Below are 22,184 nucleotides of genomic sequence, written 5' to 3' on the forward strand. Positions count from 1 at the left end.
TTGCACAGCATTTTTTTTTTTTTGAAGTTTTATTCATGGTTGTGAATAATATACAAGTTGGCTACAAATATTAAGTCTTCAGTGGAGTTTAGGGGCAGGGGACTGGGGAGGCTGTGTCAAATGCTTTATTCTAAAGCGGTGGTCATTTGGACATTATATAGGATTATTGACCTGGAGAGAAGTCCAACAGGAACTTGGTACTCCTCCGAAGATGGTTCTCATTGCTTTTGGAGGAAAAATAGCCTATACATCTCAGGTCCTCCATCCTACTTACCAGTATGGATTCATGTTTTTATTTATTTATTTTTATTTTAAATTACCATCTGTTCTTTTTAATCCAAGTGTTTAAAAAGTGACACGTTTATACCCCTTTTTCCATGAGTTGACACAGCTCCCTGAGGTCTTAATGAAATATCTGTGACATGCTTTGGTCAAAATACCACAAGGATAAAGCATCACAGCTCCCGTCTCACCCAAACAGCTCTGTTCAGAACGGCTGATTTGAGGAACGGCGTGTTCCTTTCAGTAATAATGAGCCACTGCTAGCCCCACCCCTCCTTCCACCAGCCAATCAGATAGCACTTTCCTCATGGATATTCATTCATTCATTCATAAGGGTAGTTCTCAAGCCATAAATGGAGATATTCAGATGAGGGGCGGGATAATTCTAATTCTAATGAGCTCTGCTTGTGACATAGAAACCCTGTGTTTTAAAATCGCTCACTTGTTCGTCTCATCTCATTATCTGTAGCTGCTTTATCCTGTTCTACAGGGTCACAGGCAAGCTGGAGCCTATCCCAGCTGACTACGGGCAAAAGGCGGGGTACACCCTGGACAAGTCACCAGGTCATCACAGGGCTGACACATAGACACAGACAACCATTCACACTCACATTCAAGTTTCAAGTTTATTTGTACAGCGCTTTTAACAATAAACATTGTCGCAAAGCAGCTTTACAGAATTTGAACGACTTAAAACATGAGCTAATTTTATCCCTAATCTATCCCCAATGAGCAAGCCTGTGGCGACGGTGGCAAGGAAAAACTCCCTCAGACGACATGAGGAAGAAACCTCGAGAGGAACCAGACTCAAAAGGGAACCCATCCTCATTTGGGCAACAACAGACAGCCTGACTATAATATTAACAGTTTTAACAGGTATAACCCTCAACTGTCCTCATGGGGCCGTCCTTCACAGGAGTGGGGCGATAAAACTCCGACCAGACACAGGGCACCAGGATAGATCAAGCAGGTCCGAGGGGCAGAAGAGGCCAGCATCTCAATCCCAGGATCAACATGTAACTCAGAGGGACAGATGGGGGGGGAGAGAAAGAAAACACGTTGTTAGGTATGCCCTAAAAATGACAAGTATTAAATCTGTGTGGTAGGCTCGCAGAGACGAGAGTCTTTACATCAGGCATGACGCACAATGGCATGTTAATATGGTAAAAAATATATCATGACCTGCTCTGGCTGAATGCTTGATTGGGTGATGGGAGCACACTCCTCAGCAATGATGAGATGCAGATGGGACCCTTAGGCCTGGCCAAGACAATTCAGTTACATTTCACCGGGTCTGGGACATGCGACAGAACGTCTGACGGCCGATTCCCTGCAGGCTACGATAGCCAGTCGAGGTCCCCACCGTCTCCACCAAAAGATTTCCTGTTGACTCCATGTAACTCAGAGGGACAGATTTGGGGTGGGGGGGGGGGGGGAAGAGAAAGAAAACACAGGTGGTTAGGTATGCCCAATGTCACCTGAATAAGTAGGAACAGTATACATATTGCACCGAGTACAAGCAGGGACTCCGGCAACTAACTATGACAGCATAACTAAAAGGAGAGAGCCAGAAGGTAACACAGGCATGAGGGAGCCCCGGGACATAAAGCAGCCAGCCACTGCACCGTCAACAAACTCGAGTGAGCAAGCGAGTGGGGACTGACAGCATCCATACATCCCAGTTTACCAAAACACTCTATGTCTGAGGACCCTCCAGATCTACTCCTTTACCTCATAAACACCATTAACAAAAGGCTTGACTAAACAGATATGTTTTCAGCCTAGACTTAAATGCTGAGACTGTGTCTGATTCCCGAACATTACTTGGAAGGCTGTTCCATAACTGTGGGGCTTTGTAAGAAAAGGCTCTGCCCCCTGATGTAGCCTTCACTATACGAGGTACCAGCAGATAGCCTGCACCTTTTGATCTAAGTAGGCGTGGCGGGTCATAGAGGAGCAGAAGTTCACTCAGGTACTGTGGTGCGAGACCATTTAGTGCTTTAAAGGTCAATAGTAGTATTTTATAATCAATACGAAATTTGATTGGGAGCCAATGCAGTGTGGATAAGACAGGCGTGATGTGGTCATATTTTCTAGTTCTAGTAAGGACTCTTGCTGCTGCATTTTGAACTAACTGGAGCTTGTTTATGCACTTATTGGAACATCCAGACAGTAAGGCATTACAATAATCCAACCTGGAGGTAACGAAAGCATGGACTAGTTTTTCTGCATCATGCAATGACATTAAATTTCTTATCTTTGCAATATTTCTGAGATGAAAGAAAGCTATCCGGGTGATGTTATCAATGTGAGTTTCGAATGAAAGACTGGGGTCAATAATCACTCCGAGGTCTTTTACTGCTGCACGTGAAGAAACAGAAATGTCATCCAGAGTTACTGTGTAATCAGAAAACTTACTTCTAGCTTTATGTGGTCCTAGCACAAGTACTTCAGTCTTGTCAGAGTTAAGCAGAAGGAAATTTATAAGCATCCAGTGTCTAATGTCCTTAACACATTCCTCAATTCTATTAAGCTGGTGTCTCTCATCAGGTTTTGCAGAGACATACAACTGTGTGTCATCAGCATAACAGTGGAAACTAATACAATGTTTACGAATAATATCGCCCAAAGGTAACATATATAGAGAAAAAAGCAGTGGACCCAAGACAGAACCTTGTGGAACACCAAACTTTACCTCGGTACGTCTAGAAATATCACCATTTATATCGACATACTGATAACGATCAGTTAGATAAGACCTGAGCCAGGAGAGGGCCATTCCCTTAACTCCCACAAAATTTTCTAGTCTATCCAGAAGAATGGAATGATCAATGGTATCAAATGCTGCACTAAGGTCAAGCAACACAAGTAGCGAGACACAGCCCTGATCAGACGCCAACAGTAGGTCGTTTACTACTTTAACCAGTGCTGTCTCTGTGCTATGATGAGGTCTAAATCCTGACTGATACATTTCATGGATGTTATTCCTATGTAAATATGAGCATAACTGCTGTGCCACAGCTTTTTCAAGGATCTTGGAGATAAAGGGGAGGTTTGATATTGGCCGATAATTGGACAGCTGACAGGGATCAAGGTCAGGTTTTTTAATCAGGGGTTTGATAACTGCTAGTTTAAAGGATTTGGGTACATAGCCAATCATAAGAGAAGAATTTATTATTTTTAGAAGCGGTTCAATTACTCCAGGCATTATCTGTTTGAATAGATGTGTCGGTAAGGGATCTAGTACGCAAGTTGAGGCTTTTGATGTAGAGATTAATGAGAGTAATTCAGTTTCTTTTAGGGGAGTAAAACATTCTAACTGATGATCTGATACAGTTATATTGTTAACTACAAGTTCACTTTCATTGTCTAACCTTAAATTAGTAGTTTGAATTTTTTGTCGGATATTCTCAATTTTGTCATTAAAAAAATTCATGAAGTCGTTGCTACTACATACTGCAGGTGTGCATGTGTCGATAGTGGACTTATTCCTGGTTAATTTTGCTACAGTATTAAATAGGAATCTAGGATTATTTTTGTTATCTTCTATTAGGGAGGAGAGATATGTTGATCTCGCAGCACTAAGAGCTTTTTTATACTTCAGGAAGCTCTCCTTCCACGCCAATTTGAACACTACCAATTTTGTTTGACGCCATTTACGTTCCAATTTTCGAGTGGTCTGTTTTAATGTGCGAGTGTCATCATTATACCAGGGTGCTAATTTTTTGTCTCTGACCATTTTCCTTTTTAGAGGAGCTACATTATCTAAAGTATGGCGGAATGTTGACTCTAAGCATTCAGTTGCCTGATCGAGTTCTGCAGGGGCTGACAGTGACCCAATCAAAGTTGACAGCTCTGGGAGATCATTTATAAAGCTCTGTGCAGTAGTTGACGTGAAAGTACGTTTAATACAGTAGCGTGGTGAGGTGCATATATTATTACTCAGACATATTTTGAATGAGATGAGACAATGATCTGAGATAACTTCAGACTGTGGAAGTATGACTATATTGTCTACGTTTAATCTAAATGTTAGTATTAGATCAAGGGTGTGACCACCATTATGGGTCGGTCCTATGACATTCTGCTTAATCCCGACTGAATCTAAGATGGACACAAACGCTGTTTTTAAAGGGTCTTCTGGGTTATCAAAGTGAATATTAAAATCTCCGACAACTAAAGCTTTGTCTAAGGAAATAACCAAATCTGAGATAAAATCTGCAAATTCAGAAAGAAACTCAGAATATGGCCCCGGGGGCCTGTAAATAATAAGCAATGGAATTAACTGGGTAGACTTATTTTTTGAGGCTACATACATTATATGAGTATGAAGAACTTCAAATGTATTAAATTTATAACCAGGTTTGTGTGTTACACCTAGATAATCGTTATAAATAACCGCGACGCCTCCTCCTCTGCCAGTTAGACGAGGCTGGTGTATATAACTGTATCCAGGAGGACTCGCTTCATTTAATGCTATATATTCATTTGGCTTAATCCATGTTTCTGTTAAACACAGTACATTAAACTCCTGATCAGTAATGAGTTCATTAACCATTAGCGCTTTAGATGTAAGAGATCTAATATTTAATAGCCCCACCTTTAGATCAAAGGTGCTGGCAGCAGCTGTACAGTCAGTCTGATCTAATTTTATATTGATTAGGTTACTGGAACAAACTCTCTGAAAATTTCTACCTTTTTGTTGAGCTCGGGGAACAGACACAGTCTCGATGTAGTGGGCCCTGAGTGACGACTCTGTGCAGCTAGCAGACAGTCGGTTTAGCCTGTTCGTCTGCTCCCTGGCCTTGGCTCTGGATTGTCAGAAATTAACTAGGCCTGTTCTGAGACTATGACCTATGCTGCAGGAAATGAGAGCAGCACCTTCCCGAGTGGGATGGATACCGTCCCGCCCTAACAGGCCAGCAGTGCCCTCAAAATTAGCCCAATTATCTATAAAGCCCACACTGTTTTCAGTTCACATTCACACCTACGGTCAATTTAGAGTCACCAGTTAACCTAACCTGCATGTCTTTGGACTGTGGGGGGAAACCGGAGCACCCGGAGGAAACCCACGCAGACACGGGGAGAACATGCAAACTCCGCACAGAAAGGCCCTCGCGGGCCACGGGGCTCGAACCCGGACCTTCTTGCTGTGAGGTGACAGCGCTAACCACTACACCACCGTGCCGCCCACTCACTTGTTCACTACTACCTATATAGGGAATTACTATACAGAGGACTATATAGTGAGCTCATTGGTAAAATGAAAAAACGCTTTCGGACACCAGTACGTCATTACTGTTGCACAATTAAAACGTGCCAGATCAGTCAACTGGTGGGTTTTCAAAATAATAAATGCATGCATGTAATTTTGTGATAAATCCATGTTATACTGAGCGCATTTCCCACATGAAGAAGAAACCTTTATTTGTCACATGTGCATTTCAAGCACAGTGAGGCCATCCTTAAAAAAAAAGTCCGTTTCCTGTCCACTGGGTGAGCAAAAAAATTTTCAGTTGGGGGGAGGGATTTTTTTTTTTTTATGGATGGATAAGAAATCGCAATGCTGTTTGCTTTTTCTTTCAGTACTTTTTTATTACAAAAGCAGACACATTTAATAAAATGACAGTTTAATCAACTGAAACTTGTACAATAACTAAGTTAGCATTTTAAATGCTGACTGCAACATTTGCAAAATTTTTTCAAAGGTACTTAAAATGTCCGACACGCGGACTTTTTGTAGTTCTAAATCGAGCGTTAGGCCTAGTTCGGATGAAATTACACTATTAAAATGATCACTGAATGATTTGTTTTTCTGAATCTTTACTATTTTGTTGTTCGCTAGAATACCATTTTGCGATTTCACACTTAAGCAAATGTTTGAAAACTCCGGATCTCCTTCCTTCATGGTGGCTGCCATTTTTTTTTGTGCCGCATGGCGCATGCGCAGAGCTGATTCAGTTCAGAGTGCGCGCGCACTCGGCGGAGGCAGTAGGGTGTCGGGGCTGTCGGAGGCGGCAGAAGCGGAGATGACGCTTATTTTGTCTCCGGTAAACCAGTCTTCTCTCGTTCAATTACGTGCTGGCATCAAAAGACACCGTTGGTTGTAAATGAAACCAAACTGAGTGGTTGGACTGTATTTTCATACACAAATGGAGAAATGTTTGCTGAGTGTGTAATTGTGTAGCCCCACTGCAGACCGTTGTCGTTGTTAATTCATAGCATGCTCAGCTGCGTGAATGTGTCATGCACCGAAAATAAGAGATTCACAAGCCAGGAACGCCTCATGATGTAATACGCAAGAAAAGAGAGAAGATTTACTGCCATTTTACTTTGTATTTGAGTAAAGTGAATAAATAAATTGTCTGTGGAAAACACATTTAATCCTGGGAACTGCGTGCACAGGAGTTTATTTTGTGTTTACTCCCCCCAGCTGGCTACTTATTTGTCATGGCTGGCTAGTATGAGCCTGAAGGCCAATTTATGCTGACAACGCAGTCCTCGCAGATGCCGTCGCAGATGGCGTCTGCGTAGCCCCCCCCCTTCGCAGACGCTCTGCGCGCACCTCCCAAAAATTGTGACCACCTCAGAAGCCTCGCAGACAGCGTCGCGGACAAGAGGGCTCTGATTGGTCCACTCTACATCCGCTGTACACGCACTTCCGCTTCCCTACTTTCCCGGTTTTTGTTTTCACTACCGCCATTTTTAAAAACACGAGCGAAGATGGAGCAGCACGAAGAGCGGTTGATCGAAGAAGTGAGGAAGTACGTACATCTATACGACTCCAGTTCTAGTCATTATAAGTAACCGGAGGATAAACACTCCACTAACCACACCCACCAACAACTACTAGCGATTTCGCGACTTCGCGCCCCCTTGTGTTGTGGCGGTGAATAACATCGCGCACGCCTATTACTCCCCGCTCAACGATAAATTACAACTGTCTGCGAAAAGCTGTCTGCGAAAGCCTTGTCGCAAGAGCATGCAGAGGCCCTTAGTGGAAAGCCCTGGGAATGTGGAAATGTCAAGTTCGATTTTAGATTTACGAACCCGAAAAAAATGTCTCAAAACCGGCGTTAAAAAAAAAAAAAATTCAACCGCACAAACGGCACTCACCCGGCCGGTGGACCGGAAACAGAACATTTTTTAGTAATGGCCTGAGATTCATCCTCTGCATTTAACCCATCTGAAGCAGTGAACACGCCCAGAGCAGTGGGCAGCCATATTAGAGCGCCCGGAGAGCAGTCCGGGGTTAGGTACCTTGCTCAAGGGCACTTCAGCCCAAGGCCACCCCACGTTAACCTAACTGCATGTCTTTGGACTGTGGAGGAAACCCGCGCAGACACAGGGTGAACATGCAAACTCCACACAGAAAGACCCTCGCCGGACGCGAACCTGGAACCTTCTTGCTGTGAGGCAGCTGTGAGGTGACAGTGTACGCCACCACTACACCACCGTACCATCCAAATTTAATCAATTAATACAATCAATTAATTAATACAAAGTGCCTGTGTCTTTCAGTTCTTTTCAATCAAGGCTGAATACTTTCTTCTTTGCCGCTGTCTTTTTAAATCAAATTTGAGACTTTGATTTCTTTCAGCGTGACCGCAATGCATGATGGGATATATTGCTTTGGTTAGTGGCCATTGGTTGTACACTACTTTTCGTGGTGCATTGTGAGATACTTTGAGTGCACTATATAGGGTGTAAATGATCCTCACTAAGGTTTCGGACAGCACTATAAAATGGTGTCACCACTATATAGTGCCCTATATAGTGAGTAGGGAGCGATTTTTGGGATACAGAGAAAGTGGAGACAAAGCTGAACAACTTGTTGAAGCTCATGTTTTCTGAAATGGGCAGCTCAGAATAAACTGTCTGAGTTTGTGAGTTGGTAGGTTCTCCAGATCCCCAAGTATGTGCACAAGCACTGAAAAGTGAGTTTTCATAATATGTCCCTGTAGCAACTCGGATGGGTGGGTGGAGCACAGAAGGACGGCAGGCCAGAACTGAGTTCACAAACACGTTTATTAAAGCTTTTCAGCCTTAACTATACTTTGAGCAACACATACACACACGCCACACACACACGTGTTCTGGTCGGGAGAGAGCCCGCTCTGCTCTCGCTCTCTTCCTTAAATAGGGCGCGGCTCCTGGGAAGACACACAAACACAGGTTAATTCACATCAGGTGTAGTGATTCTGCCACTTACCTTCCCTGACTCCGCCCTCCGGTCACAGACCGACGCTTGACCACGCCCCTACTGCCACAGTCCCGTTCTTCATAATATGTCTCTTTTTGTTTCAACTGACCATAAAATCCAGCTCCAAAGGTCCAGTAAGTGATGAGAAATGAACTTTTCTTCTAAAACACTTTCCAGCTTGGGTCTGGTAACCATGCAAGTAGTGTCTAACTGTAGCTTTAGAGACTTGGTGACCTGAAAAATGCTGCCGTCTTTTGCAAATCTCCAGCGGAGACCATGAGAAAGCTTTGCCTCCTAAATAGAGTTGCGTCATATGGTGATGTGTGTTCACAGATTGTCGCAATATGCTTTTCTGAAAGATCATCATAGATATCTATATATCCTTTTATAAATGGGGAAAAATAAATTTTTAACTGGAATCAGCTTATTTGATAGTTTTGCACTTCATCTTTACAGCAGCTTAAAATAATTGAGGTTATTTATCTGGACATGAGATAAATCATTGAACGGGGCGTGGGGTTTTATTTATTTATTTATTTTTAAATGCAACACTACATATTTATAGGAAAATTGTTGGCAAACCTATATATTGTTGCATCACGTATCGGAGAACTGATTTTGTGAATCTTGACAATATTTTTGTCATATCGCCCACTCCTGCACCTCATCCTTCTCTATCTGCCTGAGAGGAAAGCGTATGCGTGATCTCTCCCTGGTTGGTTCATCACAGCTCTACTTGTTTTAAGCTTCTTGTTCTGTTAATGAATATGGACATGTTCTCGACGTATAGATATTTTTATAGACGACTGCTTGCTTTGTTTTATTCTCGAATCTTCCGTCCTTTCATGCTGAGTGTATGAGGAAATTTGGCCTCACAGTTAGGTCATGCTAATGCACTTCAGTGAAACACGAAGTTATGGATGACTGCAGTTTACTTCGGTTAAAGGTGGCGTTCCTCTTTTTTTCAGTGTGAGCTTCTTAACAAAGAGACACAGATTACTCGCAACTATTTTTACCGGGGTGCCAATATTTTTGGACACGATTTTATATATAGCCGGTTGACACGGATTATGTGGCTGTGTGTTTTTTTATATTCCAGAACAAGACCTTCTAGTAATTGTTAGTAGTAAGTGCCTTTCCACTTGTCCGTCCCTGCATTCTTCACTTCCTGTGTTTTTCCTCCTGTCTCATAAAACGTAGTGCCAGAAACATCGCTCATCCAAAAATGCTTGGACTCTACACACTTGAATGAACATGCACCTCGCTGCCCTCTCAGGAGTGTTTGTGTGTGTGTGTGTGTGTGTGTGAGCAGCTTGCTTATTTCTGATGTGTATTGGAAAGAGTGTGTACCACGTTACAAGTGGCAATGGTTGTTTTTTTTTTTAAATAAATGATATTCACACATGGCTCGCATAGAAACAGAGAGTCCTGAACCTTTTATGATGTGTTAATAGCTCAAGAGGGAGAATCTGTCTTCAGGACGAACAGATCTGTCCATCTTTATTCCCTCCCTGTACATCGTGTGTCGCTTGGGAGATGTTTGTTTGCACATTTTCTCATTTGACACAACGTTTAACAAAAAAACCGATTCATAACAGTCAGCTCGTGTGCTGGACGTCATTTGACGCGTTGGAAGCGGATCTGCAATGATGAAGCGACCTGTAATGTTCCTGCTAGTGTGCATAGCTCGAAAGCGGCCCTGGGAGTCAAGCAGACGGTAACAGGGCCCAGGCCTCAGCTCTGGAAGTGGCCCAGCATCTGCTCTGCCTCTCCTGCTCGTGTTTACTCTTCCTTATAGGAATAAAAAAAAATAGTCCAGCGAGTCTCAAGTCCTCGTGCCGTGTTTATAGCCTCCATCGGAAACGTTCCTCTGTTTAGTCATTTGAATTTAGTAACAGGAAAAGAACGAAGGCGAACGAACATCACGAGGAAAAACTAATAGTCACCGAAGCTGATAACTCACCATCACGTTCCATTGGGAAAAGAAAATTTAATCTCTGTGCCTGCATTTTTTAAAATTTAAATAAAAAAGGGAGTATGTGGAATATATCAGAAGTTTAAGTAAAGCTGGATACAATTTTTGGCCTCGAATGAATAATAACAGCATATTTGTTCCTGTCTCGATGCTATGGATCTTTGATATAGTTGGGTTTTAGTTTCAGTTTTGTAGCACACTTTTTTTAGGAATGGCACCAAAACGATCACAGTATGATCTCACTAGTTCAGTGCTGATTTGTCCATTTCAGTATGATTTATTACCAGCAGTTTTTTAGGAGAACTGTTTTTCTTTCATATATACTGTGTATTGAGTAGCATTTGGGTTTTCGATCTTCCGGATCTCTCCGTCTCGATCTTAGCGGGTGACTGGGCCGGCAGTGGGTATATGGGCAGCTGGCATGGACCCAGGCAGGAAACGGCCTTGCTTTTCCTTATTGCTCCAAACAGGATGTCAGTGTGTAAACTTTTGCTCTCGGGGTCTGGCTTCAGCCCAGGAAGGGGAGGCGGCGGGGGGGTGGAGGACGAGGAGTGCACATCAGTGCACAATGCACTCTAAAATCAATTGAGGAAAGCCAGTATGTCACTTTTTGCTGTTTTTTTTTTTTTTTCTCCCCCAAAAAACATTAGTAGGAATTGAATTTCAGGAATCCTGAAAAATTACCTGTATGGAATGCTCTTAGTTAATTGCAAAGGTTTGGGACAACCACTGCAGAGAGTGTTGGATGGTACGACAGTTTAAACTACTATTGATTAAAAATCCAGCCACGTTTGCTGCATGGTGAATATTCATTTCACACCCTCCCCAATCTGCCTTTGTTTTTTCCCCTGTCCTCATGCAGTTCAGGAATACCTGTGTTTTCATCCGAGGCACCCCAGACCCGAGCGATAGCCTCCTCCCTTGCCCCTTTTCCACCAAAGCAGTTCCAGGGCTGGTTCGGGGCCAGTGCTTAGTTTGGAACCGGGTTTTCTGTTTCCACTGTCAAAGAACTGGCTCTGGGGCCAGAAAAAACGGTTCCAGGCTAGCACCAACTCTCTGCTGGGCCAGAGGAAAGAATCGCTTACGTCAGCGGGGGGGGGTGGAGTTGTTAAGACCAACAACAATAACAAGACCGCGAAAGATCGCCATTTTTAAGCAACGAGAAGCAGCAGCTGTACAAATATGAAGTCATCCAGTATTATTATTATTGTTGCTGCTGCTGCTTCTTCCGTGTTTTTGCTTCGATATTCGCGCCAAGGTTTATGCAAACGTAGCGACGTAACTGACGTATACAACGACGTAACTGACGTATACAGCGACGTAATGACGTGTCTTCCCTTAGCACCGCGAGCTATGGAAAAGCAAACTGGTTCTCAGCTGGCTCGCAAGTTGAACGAGTTGTGAACCAGCACCAGCACTGGCTCCGAACCAGCCCTGGAACTGATTTGGTGGAAAAGGGGTATCTGAGAGGTCTGGGGGGGAGAATCCCTGCAAAAAAGCAGCAGGAGCCAGTGAACAGAGTGCATGTTGTTTTACAGCCTCAGCTACAATGATGTCATGTTGTCGGAGGACGGGAAAATGAGTTCCATGTCCACGGAAGGACCAGACCCCTTTATTCACTACAGTGAGCTAGAAGCCTCCTTTGGCGATGGAGAGACGGCTTTGCAGATTACACACACGTATGCTCACCATGTGGCTTCCATATGCGCATACACAGACTGTATTGCGTTACTTTGAGAATTTTCTGGAAGAACTATAAGAAACGTGATGGGTTTTTTTTTCCTTTCCTTTTAAACACACAAGTATAGATGTGTGTACCCACAGCCCTGCAGCTACCCAGCACATAGCAAGTGGAAACACTCTCTCACACCCTGCAAAATGGCTCCAAATGTAGAATTCATGCAGTATCTGCTGTCCATTACAGCATTTTTCTTTTGGCCATGATATTATCCGTTTAAAACTGTTTCAGGGAAACACCCACTTCGATTGTAATTGAGTTTTGAAGTCTGTGTGCAAAAAAAAAAATCCTATTTGTAAAGCTCTTTCCTGTAAAACTCCTTCCTCTAAAGCACCCTTTTCTGTGATGTTCGTTTCCTGTAAATATGCTTTTTGTAAAGTTTCTTCCTGTAAAGCTCCCTTTTTTGTGATGCTTCTTTCTGTAAAGTTTCTTTCCTGTAAAGCCACTTTCTTCAAAGATCCTATTTGTAAAGCTCTTTCCTCTAAAACTTTTCTGTAATGTGTGTTTGTAAAACACCTTTTCTGTGAAGTTCCTTTCCTGTAAAGATGATTTCTGCAAAGCTCATTTCTGGAAATGTTTTTCGTAATGCCCCGTCTGTAAAGTTGCTTTTTTTTTCTTTCAAAGATCATATTTATAAAGCTCTTTTCCTGTAAAACTCCTTTCTGTAAAGCACCTTTTTTTGACGTTTGCTTTTTGTAAAGTTTCTTCCTCTAAAGCTGATTACAAAAAGCATCTTTACAGGAAGGAGCTTTACAGAAAAGTTTCTTCCTCAAAAGCTGATTTTCTATAAAGCTCCTAACTGTAAAGATGCTTTTTGTAAAGTTCTTTCCTGTAAAGATGCTCTTCGTGAAGCTCCGTTTTGTAAAATTTCTTCCTGTAAAGCTCCTTCCTGTAAATGTATTTTTCTGTCAACCCCCATCCGTAAAGTTGCTTTTTTTCAAGGATATTTTATAAAGCTCTTTCTTGTAAAACTCTTCTCTCGAGTTGCTTTCTGTAAAGCACCTTTCCTGTCAACCTCTTTTTTTAAAGTTCCTTCCTCGAAGCTAATTTCTGTGAAGCTCTTTCCTGTAAAATGCTTTCTGTAAACCTTTTTTTTTTTTTTCCCTGAACTAGACAAAAATATTTGATTGAATTAAATTGAAAATAATGAAGCTTGCAACTTGACATGAAATCTGGCCAACAGGAGTCACAGTCGTGAATTAGATTCAGCAGGTCATACAGCTAAATGTTTAAGTGTTGAGTGAATTCACTTCTTCATGGTTGCTATAATCAGTTGACCATTAAATTTGCATCGCCTGATTGTGAAGGAGCGTGATAAATATTGGTGTTGCAAACGGAGATAAACATTAAACACTGAACAAAACACTGCAACCTTCTGACGTGATGCTGTTTAACCACATGTGCACACTGTACTTGCCGGGGTCCCCCCCCCCCCCCCCCCCCCCCCCCGGTGCCTTTACTCGTGACGCATTTTCAGCTTAATAATGTTAGTTTGGGGGTGTACAATATTAGGCTATAAGTGTTGTAACACAAATCATTTTAAATCAGATAGCAGCAGCTCAGCCCCCTGAGTCCTAAACCCCTAAATAAGAGCTGCTCCAACCAGTTCACTTCATAAGTCACATAGTTGATTAAGATCCACCTATGTGCAATCAAAGTGTCACATGATGTCTGTATAAATCAACCTGTGCTGGAAGGACCCTGACTCTGCAACACTACTCAGCAAGCAACGTGAGAACCAAGGAGCCTCCAAACAGGTCAGAGACAAGGTTGTGGAGAAGTATAGATCAGAGTTGGGTTATAAAAAATATCCCAGGGAGCACCATTAAATCCATTATAGCAAAATGGAAAGAATATGATACCACTACAATCCTGACGAGAAGGCCGCCCACCAAAACTCACAGACCGGACAAGGAGGGCATTAATCAGAGATGCAACAAAGATAACACTGAAGGAGCTGCAAAGATCCACAGTGGAGATGGGAGTATCTGTCCAGAGGAATACTTTAAGCCAAACAGAGTGGGGCTTTATGGAAGTGTGGCCAGAAAAAAAGTCACTGCTTAAGAAAATGTGTTGGGAGTTTGCTCAGCGGCATGTGGCAGACTCCCCAAACACATGGAAGATGATGTTCTGGTCAGATGAGACTAAAATTGATCTTTTTGGCCATCATGGGAAATGCCATGTGTGGTGCAAATCCAACACCCTGTGAACACTCCTACAGTGAAGCATGGTGGTGGCAGTATCGTGCTGTGGGGATGTTTTTCATCTGCAGGGACAGGAAAGATGGATGGCACTAAATACAGGGCAATTCTGGAGGAAAACCTGTTTGAGTCGGCCAGAGGTTTGAGACTGGGATGAAGGTTCATGTTCCAGCAGGACAATGACCCTAAACATACTGCTAAAGCTACACTGGAGTGGTTTAAAGGGAAACATTTAAATGTCTTGGAATGGCCTAATCAAAGCCCAGACCTTAATCCAGTTGAGAATCTGTGGCATAACTTGAAGATCGCTGTACACCAACACAACCCATCTAACTTGAAGGAGTTGGAGCAGTTTTGCCTTGAGGAATGGGCAAAAATCCCAGTGGCTAGATGTGCTAAGCTAATAGAGACATACCCCAAGAGACTTGCAGCTGTAATTGCAGCAAAAGGTGGCTCTACAAACACTATGTTCAGACTGCAACCTGAAACGACCCATATCCGATTTGTTGTGAAATCCGATTTTTTTGTTAGGCCGTTCACATTACCAGTTATATGAGACTTGTATGCGATCTCCAATATGAACGGAAAACGACCCAAAAGTGTCCCGCATGCGCAAATTGACACGTAATAAGCACATCTACGTAATACGTAAACCAAAAAAAAGCGCACTCTTCAAGTTTGCAAGTAAAGCATGGAGATGAGGCGAGACCTGGCAATGTGGTTTTTGTGGCGGTGGCGGAACTCTCACAATAATCCGATTAATGTGGGCAGCAGACTAATGAGACCGAAGGTGTCAAATTCCTGGAAATTTCCAGAACAATCTTATCTTGTAATACAGGATGGTTTAAGTTATAAATCAGTTATAGAAACTGTTTTATTTAATCAGGCTAACAGATCAACATCCAGGTCCCTACCAAATCCACCATTAGCTTGATCAATTCTATAAAAGTCTATTTAAATTCTGAAAACTGTACAAATGTTGTTTTCCACCAAAGAGGCGGGATTAGCCAACGCAGAATAGTGACGTTTGTCTCTTGTTGATGACGTGTAGGTCGCATGAATGCGACCTGTCCGGTCAGACTGCAGTCGCATGTTAAAATAACGGATATGCATCGGAATTAGGACCACATATCCAAGCGGCCTGGGTCGCATGTGAAAAAAATCGGATCTGTGTCGTTCAGATTGTCAATAACAAATCGGATACAGGTCGCATATGGGCAAAAAAATCGGATATGGGTCGTTTCAGGGTGCAGTCTGAACGTAGTCAAAGTATTGACGGGGAGGGGGGTGAATACCAATGCACACTCCAGATTTTTTTTTTTTTTTCATCTTATTGTCACAATAAAACAAAAATTTTCACCTTTAAAGTGGTGGTCATGTAGTGTAAATCAAATGGTGCTAGCCCTCCAAAAATCCATTTTAATTCCAGCTTGTAATGTGACAAAACAGGACAAACACCAAGGGGGATGAATACTTTTTGCAAAACACTGTACTACACCTAGCATTGGTATCAAGGTGGCAAAATTGGTATTGCGACAATCAAACATGTTGGACATATTGCCATTTAAGTGAATGAACTGATGCTGATCGTAGGAAAAAGTGAAATTCTCCAAGGTCGTCCGGGTAAATAATTTACGACTTCACTAGATGGAAAAGCTGCCATACAGATTTGGTCTGTTACATGAGAGAACATCATCTGCTTGCAGCATGTGTAACAAGTTCATAATCATCTTGACGAATCTCATGCAAATCACGTTCCCTCATGGCTTGGTACGCTGATGATGCTGCTAATAATGAAATGTGAATCTTCTGTGTTTTATTTCTGTTGACTCAGGAGTGGGAGCAGACCCTAACAAACCTCCATGCCGCAAAGCAAAGGATATCCGGAAAGAGCGACGACTCCAAAAGGAGCAACAGAAGCAGAAAGATGGAGGAGGCGCTTTAACAAACCTGAAGCCTGCCCCAGCAACCCCAGCATCCGGTCAACCCAAGGCTTTGGAAGAATTTATCACCGACTCGCTGCCTGATGACCCTCTTCATCGCTTAGAGGTTAGAAATATCCAAGATATATAGTTTTTAATCATAAATCAAGTAACACATTGCTGATGTAAAGGAGATCAAGAACACACTCTCGTTGGTTGGGTGAGATCAGGTTGGGTAAAGCTTAGAAAACTATATTGTATCTTCTTCCTTTTGTCCCTTGAGACACTAAAAGCCAGATTTCTCTCTGTTAACCAGTCCTCATTCAGTTTTTCTAAATAATAACAGGGCAGCGACGGCATCACCTCAACAAGGTTACCATGTACTTTTCTTGTCTGCTTTGCTTCAAGCCATTTACTACTTTCGTACTCTAGCACACCAACCCTGGCTTTCCAGAGCTTGTTTGACATGCAGTAACTGTGTGCTGTTAAAGTGCAGTCCCTCCAGTGTGTTAGTATCAACCTATCACTATCTGGCCGAACGGAAATGGAGGAGTTTCTGCTCGCGTGTGATCTATCACACACTTCCTCTGCAGGCTTCTCCTCACTTCATCACCACACCATTTGGGATGCTGTCTGAAGCCATTAAGTCTGGAGAGAGTTGAACAAACGGGACGTGCAGCACCATCTTCTTAATGAGATGTTTACTCGTGCAATCAACCCCACTCCGAACGCACTTTATCATACACAGAGTGCATACAGACGCCAATTAGAGGCATTTTGTTTCAAAATTTGAGGCTGTTTTTAATCACTTGAGACCCCCACCACCACCATTGACTCATTTCTCGGTACAAGCGACCTTTCGCAAAATTACAGCAAGAGCAGTCTGCCAACAAAGGTTGTATATGTGAGGGGAAACCCAAAGGAAAAGGTCGCCGATATTTCAGAAATTTTCATTTAGATCATCCCATCCCAAGTGGATGCGATTGGCAGGGACTAAGTTCATTACTGGGCTTTGACTCTGGATTTGAATCATGTCAGCCTTGTCTTTTATAGTTTGAAGCAACTTGGGCCAAGATTTTGATTGCTGTTTGGTCCATTATCCTTGCACTATGTCAGCGTTAACAGGCTGAAACCTGGGACACAGGAAACTCCAGACATATTCCAGCAATAACACGGTCATTTGTCACTGAGCTAATAAACAGAAAGAACTGATGGATTTTTTTTTTCATTATAGAACTGTTAGTTGATGCAATATAGCAACAGTAAATCATTGCTTTGCACAATTCTGAATATTTCAGTTGCACTTAATATATTTTAAATAATTTTGGCTGGTGTTGAGTGGTATATCAGATATATTCCATTCAGCTAGCATGATATTGAGTGAGTCGATGAGTTCAAGATCATGCCAGCTGAAAGGAATATATGATGTACCACAAAAAAGCCAGTTATTATTTATTATAATACATACACATTCTCTTTTCCAGTTTTTCGACGTCCATTGGTATGTTTTTCTCTTGTAATCGGAGGGAAACCGTCAGGGCCTTCTAGGCCTTCAGAGATGGTCCAAACATATCAGCATTTCAAATGTTATATTTAATTTTTCATAATTTTCATTATAATTATTCAATTCTAATTCGGCCTCATTTTCTATCAAATTTGCTTCAGAAATGAAAGGGTTACTGTCCTGAAAACATTAAAATTGAGTTATCCAATGAGATTTGTTTGTCTCTAGGCTGAGAAGAGTTTAGAGCTGGCTCACTCATTGGTTACGACTTCACTGCCGGAACAGAAGGCCATGGCAGTGTATGTTTATGTAGGAAGTGACCAAGATTAAATAACCAATCAGATTTTGATTTATAGTGGGAGGTACCAAAAATTTATCGCCCTTGGTCTTGTCGAAGGCCGACGTGAGCTTGACTGCGATTCGACGCCGTCGGCGTACCAGTGAAGTCACCTTCCAGCTGGTGTAGTGTTCATCAGTAGTGTTAGCGAATGCTAATGAAGTGGTCAAGCCAGTGCTATCGAGAGCAAGTAGCACAGGCTAATGACTGAGAAACTAGGATTTCTGTCTCCAGACTCCTCTTCCACGCTGCAAGCTTGCCACAGTATTTTTCACTCAGACTTAAGTATTCATTTCCCTCTGTAATTTACTGAGTTACTTTTATCAGTCCTTTGCCCTGTTGCATTTTTGGTGTCTGGCTAAGTTTTGGCTGAGCTCAAGTCCCCCAGCTCTAATAGTAACAGTTCGCCACTGAATATAAATATGCGAGAAGAATCTCTAATGAAGTTTTGGAAGCCTTTCAGGTGTTCAGTGCGTCTTTCTCTTTCCTGGCGAACAAAGAAATGCTTCTGTGTATGCGCAGCAGAAAACTTTCTCATTGAATATTCGCATCCGCTCCGACGTGTGATGTCATGTCTTGACAACCATGCGATATCGTAAACCATATTCGACGCTCATTCTCCATTGGGTCGAGTGACATAATACACGTAGTATAAGTGATATGCGAATAATATTGCATGCTATCAAACCAAATCAATGAAACCTGCTAGAAGGGAATAGAATGTGTTTTTATTCCATGGTGTGAGTGCAGGTTCGCGCTCACTAGCGTTGAACCTCGAAGTTCTTTCAGATGTGGCACACAACAGAAATAAAAAGTCTTGAATACAGCTTTTCTGAGTTGTCTGTATCTTTACTAAAACTTTAAATCATACAAAACAAAAGATTAATTCCTAACTTCTAAATCTGACGTGCTGCAGCAAGGCACGGTGCCAATGGTGCCGGTCAAAAGACTGTGGTGCTCCTTGACTCGAGGCTTCTGTTCTGTCGTCTTTAATGCGTGATCACGTTTTTACACTACTTCCGCAGCAAGTCAAATTGCATCACAGCTTCGTAATAACTACGTTCTTACATTACTAAATTAATTCTTAACATTACTAAGATGCATTTATATTCTTATTCTTCTTATTCTACAAATTAACCAGAAATATTATAACAAAAGGCATTAATGGAAATATTAATTCTAAATGTACATATATGCAATCTATATCTTTTACATCTCTTACAATGCAAATATGAATTTTCAGTTACAGTGGGGCAGAAAAGTATTTAGTCAGCCACTGATTGTGCAAGTTCTCCCACTTAAAAAGATGAGAGAGGCCTGTAATTTTCATCATAGGTACACTTCAACTATGAGAGACAGAATGGGGAGAAAGAATCCAGGAAATCACATTGTAGGATTTTTAATGAATTAATTGGTAAATTCCTCGGTAAAATAAGTATTTGGTCACCTACAAACAAGCAAGATTTCTGGCTCTCACAGACCTGTAACAACTTCTTTAAGAGGCTCCTCTGTCCTCCACTCGTTACCTGTATTAATGGCACCTGTTTGAACTCGTTATCAGTGTAAAAGACACCTGTCCACAACCTCAAACAGTCACACTCCAAACTCCACTATGGCCAAGACCAAAGAGCTGTCAAAGGACACCAGAAACAAAATTGTAGACCTGTACCAGGCTGGGAAGACTGAATCTGCAATAGGACAAGCAGCTTGGTGTGAAGAAATCAACTGTGGGAGCAATTATTAGAAAATGGAAGACATACAAGACCACTGATAATCTCCCTCGATCTGGGGCTCCACGCAAGATCTCACCCCGTGGGGTCAAAATGATCACAAGAACGGTGAGCAAAAATCCCAGAACCACATGGGGGGGACCTAGTGAATGACCTGCAGAGAGCTGGGACCAAAGTAACAAAGGCTACCATCAGTAACACACTACGCCGCCAGGGACTCAAATCCTGCAGTGCCAGACGTGTCCCCCTGCTTAAGCCAGTACATGTCCAGGCCCGTCTGAAGTTTGCTAGAGAGCATTTGGATGATCCAGAAGAGGATTGGGAGAAGGTCATATGGTCAGATGAAACCAAAATAGAACCTTTTGGTAAAAACTCAACTTGTCGTGTTTGGAGGAGAAAGAATGCTGAGTTGCATCCAGAGAACACCATACCTACTGTGAAGCATGGGGGTGGAAACATCATGCTTTGGGGCTGTTTTTCTGCAAAGGGACCAGGACGACTGATCCGTGTAAAGGAAAGAATGAATGGGGCCATGTATCATGAGATTCTGAGTGAAAACCTCCTTCCATCAGCAAGGGCATTGAAGATGAAACGTGGCTGGGTCTTTCAGCATGACAATGATCCCAACCACACCGCCCGGGCAACGAAGGAGTGGCTTCGTAAGAAGCATTTCAAGGTCCTGGAGTGGCCTAGCCAGTCTCCAGATCTCAACCCCATAGGAAATCTTTGGAGGGAGTTGAAAGTCCGTGTTGCCCAGCGACAGCCCCAAAACATCACTGCTCTAGAGGAGATCTGCATGGAGGAATGGGCCAAAATACCAGCAACAGTGTGTGAAAACCTTGTGAAGACTTACAGAAAATGTTTGACCTCTGTCATTGCCAACAAAGGGTATATAACAAAGTATTGAGATGAGCTTTTGTTATTGACCAAATACTTATTTTCCACCATAATTTGCAAGTAAATTCTTTAAAAATCAGACAGTGAGATTTTCTGGATTTTTTTTTCTCATTTTGTCTCTCATAGTTGAGGTATACCTATGATGAAAATTACAGGCGCCTCTCATCTTTTTAAGTGGGAGAACTTGCACAATTGGTGACTGACTAAATACTTTTTTGCCCCACCGTAAACATAAAAATGGCTCTAACATATCGAAAAAGTGTCCTGTATGTACAGTCTAATAATTAATAATATTCCATGACGTCTTCTAAGATGTAGCCATTAGAATGTCTGTAATTTGCCGCTTCCCTGCAGCAAGACTGTTTGTTTTAACTACTGAACTGAACCCACAGCTACATTTTCCATGTGTTCAAATACTGTTATTTCTTGGGCTGGCTTTAAAGAAGCACTAAATGGTTAACATGGCTGTAACTGGATCAATCAGAATCAAGTTTATTGCCCAGTATGTTCTCATGTACAAGGAATTTGCTTTGGTGGTTGGTGCGTGAACAGTTAAAATAGAAGAATTTAGCAAAGACAAAAGTAGCTATATACACAGAATAAGAAATGGAAGAATTTGAAATGTACAAATCCCCCCTGAATATAAACTCGGTCCGAATATCAACCTGATAATCAAATTGCTTAGATTTTATTGATAGAACAAACAATTTAGTAGAGGTGTAATTATAAACAGATTTTAAATCTAAAGTGAAAAACCTTTAGCCTTGATGCATTATTTTTTGGTAAAGACAGTCCCTTGAATGAGCGATTATAGATTCAATTGAATTCATACCATGACCTACAACCTCCTCTAGGGGGCAGTGTAGGCACAGTGAAAGCTTCCTTCACAGCCTACTTTAGAAATGGTCGCTTTGGTCCTCTCATGTTCCCTGAATGTTCCCAGTTTTGGAAGGATGAAGCTTGCTGTATCTTGGTTACTCCTTGTGTTCTTAATCAAACACCATAAATATTGCCAAAAAAACCCATCCAGGACATGTAAAGCATGCTAGGTGTATGCATTGCAAGCAAAAGTTGCGACCCTTTTGAAAGCAAATGTAGTAGTTCACTCATATTAATACAAGAATCTAAGTAAAGGCCAAACAAAATAAATCTTATCTCTTGTTTCCTTTGAGATCCCAGGCTTGGAGACTTGAGAAGAATAAGCACTTCATCCAACACAAACATGACAAGAAGGACTAATAATTAGAAGCTGGTTTGCTAGTCAAGTAAATATTTTAGCAGGACTACTGGAGTTCAGAAAGTCTTTTGTTAAAATTATATCATCTTTGTATCTGGGAGGAGGGAAAAAGCCAAATTGTGTTAACTTTTGAGCATAGCCATGGTAACTTTGTCAGT

General features: G+C 42.1%; 1 protein-coding gene across 4 annotated transcripts in view; it reads left to right on the forward strand.

Annotated features, from left to right (window-relative positions):
* Positions 1–22,184, forward strand: part of LOC132889158 (arginyl-tRNA--protein transferase 1) — a 220,363-nt gene that overhangs the window by 69,237 nt on the left and 128,942 nt on the right. For all 4 annotated transcript variants that reach the window (XM_060925390.1, XM_060925389.1, XM_060925388.1 and 1 more), the window contains exon 6: positions 16,234–16,448. In XM_060925390.1, the coding sequence (XP_060781373.1) occupies positions 16,234–16,448 (215 nt within the window). The remainder of the gene's footprint in view (positions 1–16,233; positions 16,449–22,184) is intronic.

Source organism: Neoarius graeffei, chromosome 7 (assembly GCF_027579695.1).
Source record: "Neoarius graeffei isolate fNeoGra1 chromosome 7, fNeoGra1.pri, whole genome shotgun sequence".
Taxonomy (NCBI): Eukaryota; Metazoa; Chordata; class Actinopteri; order Siluriformes; family Ariidae; genus Neoarius; species Neoarius graeffei.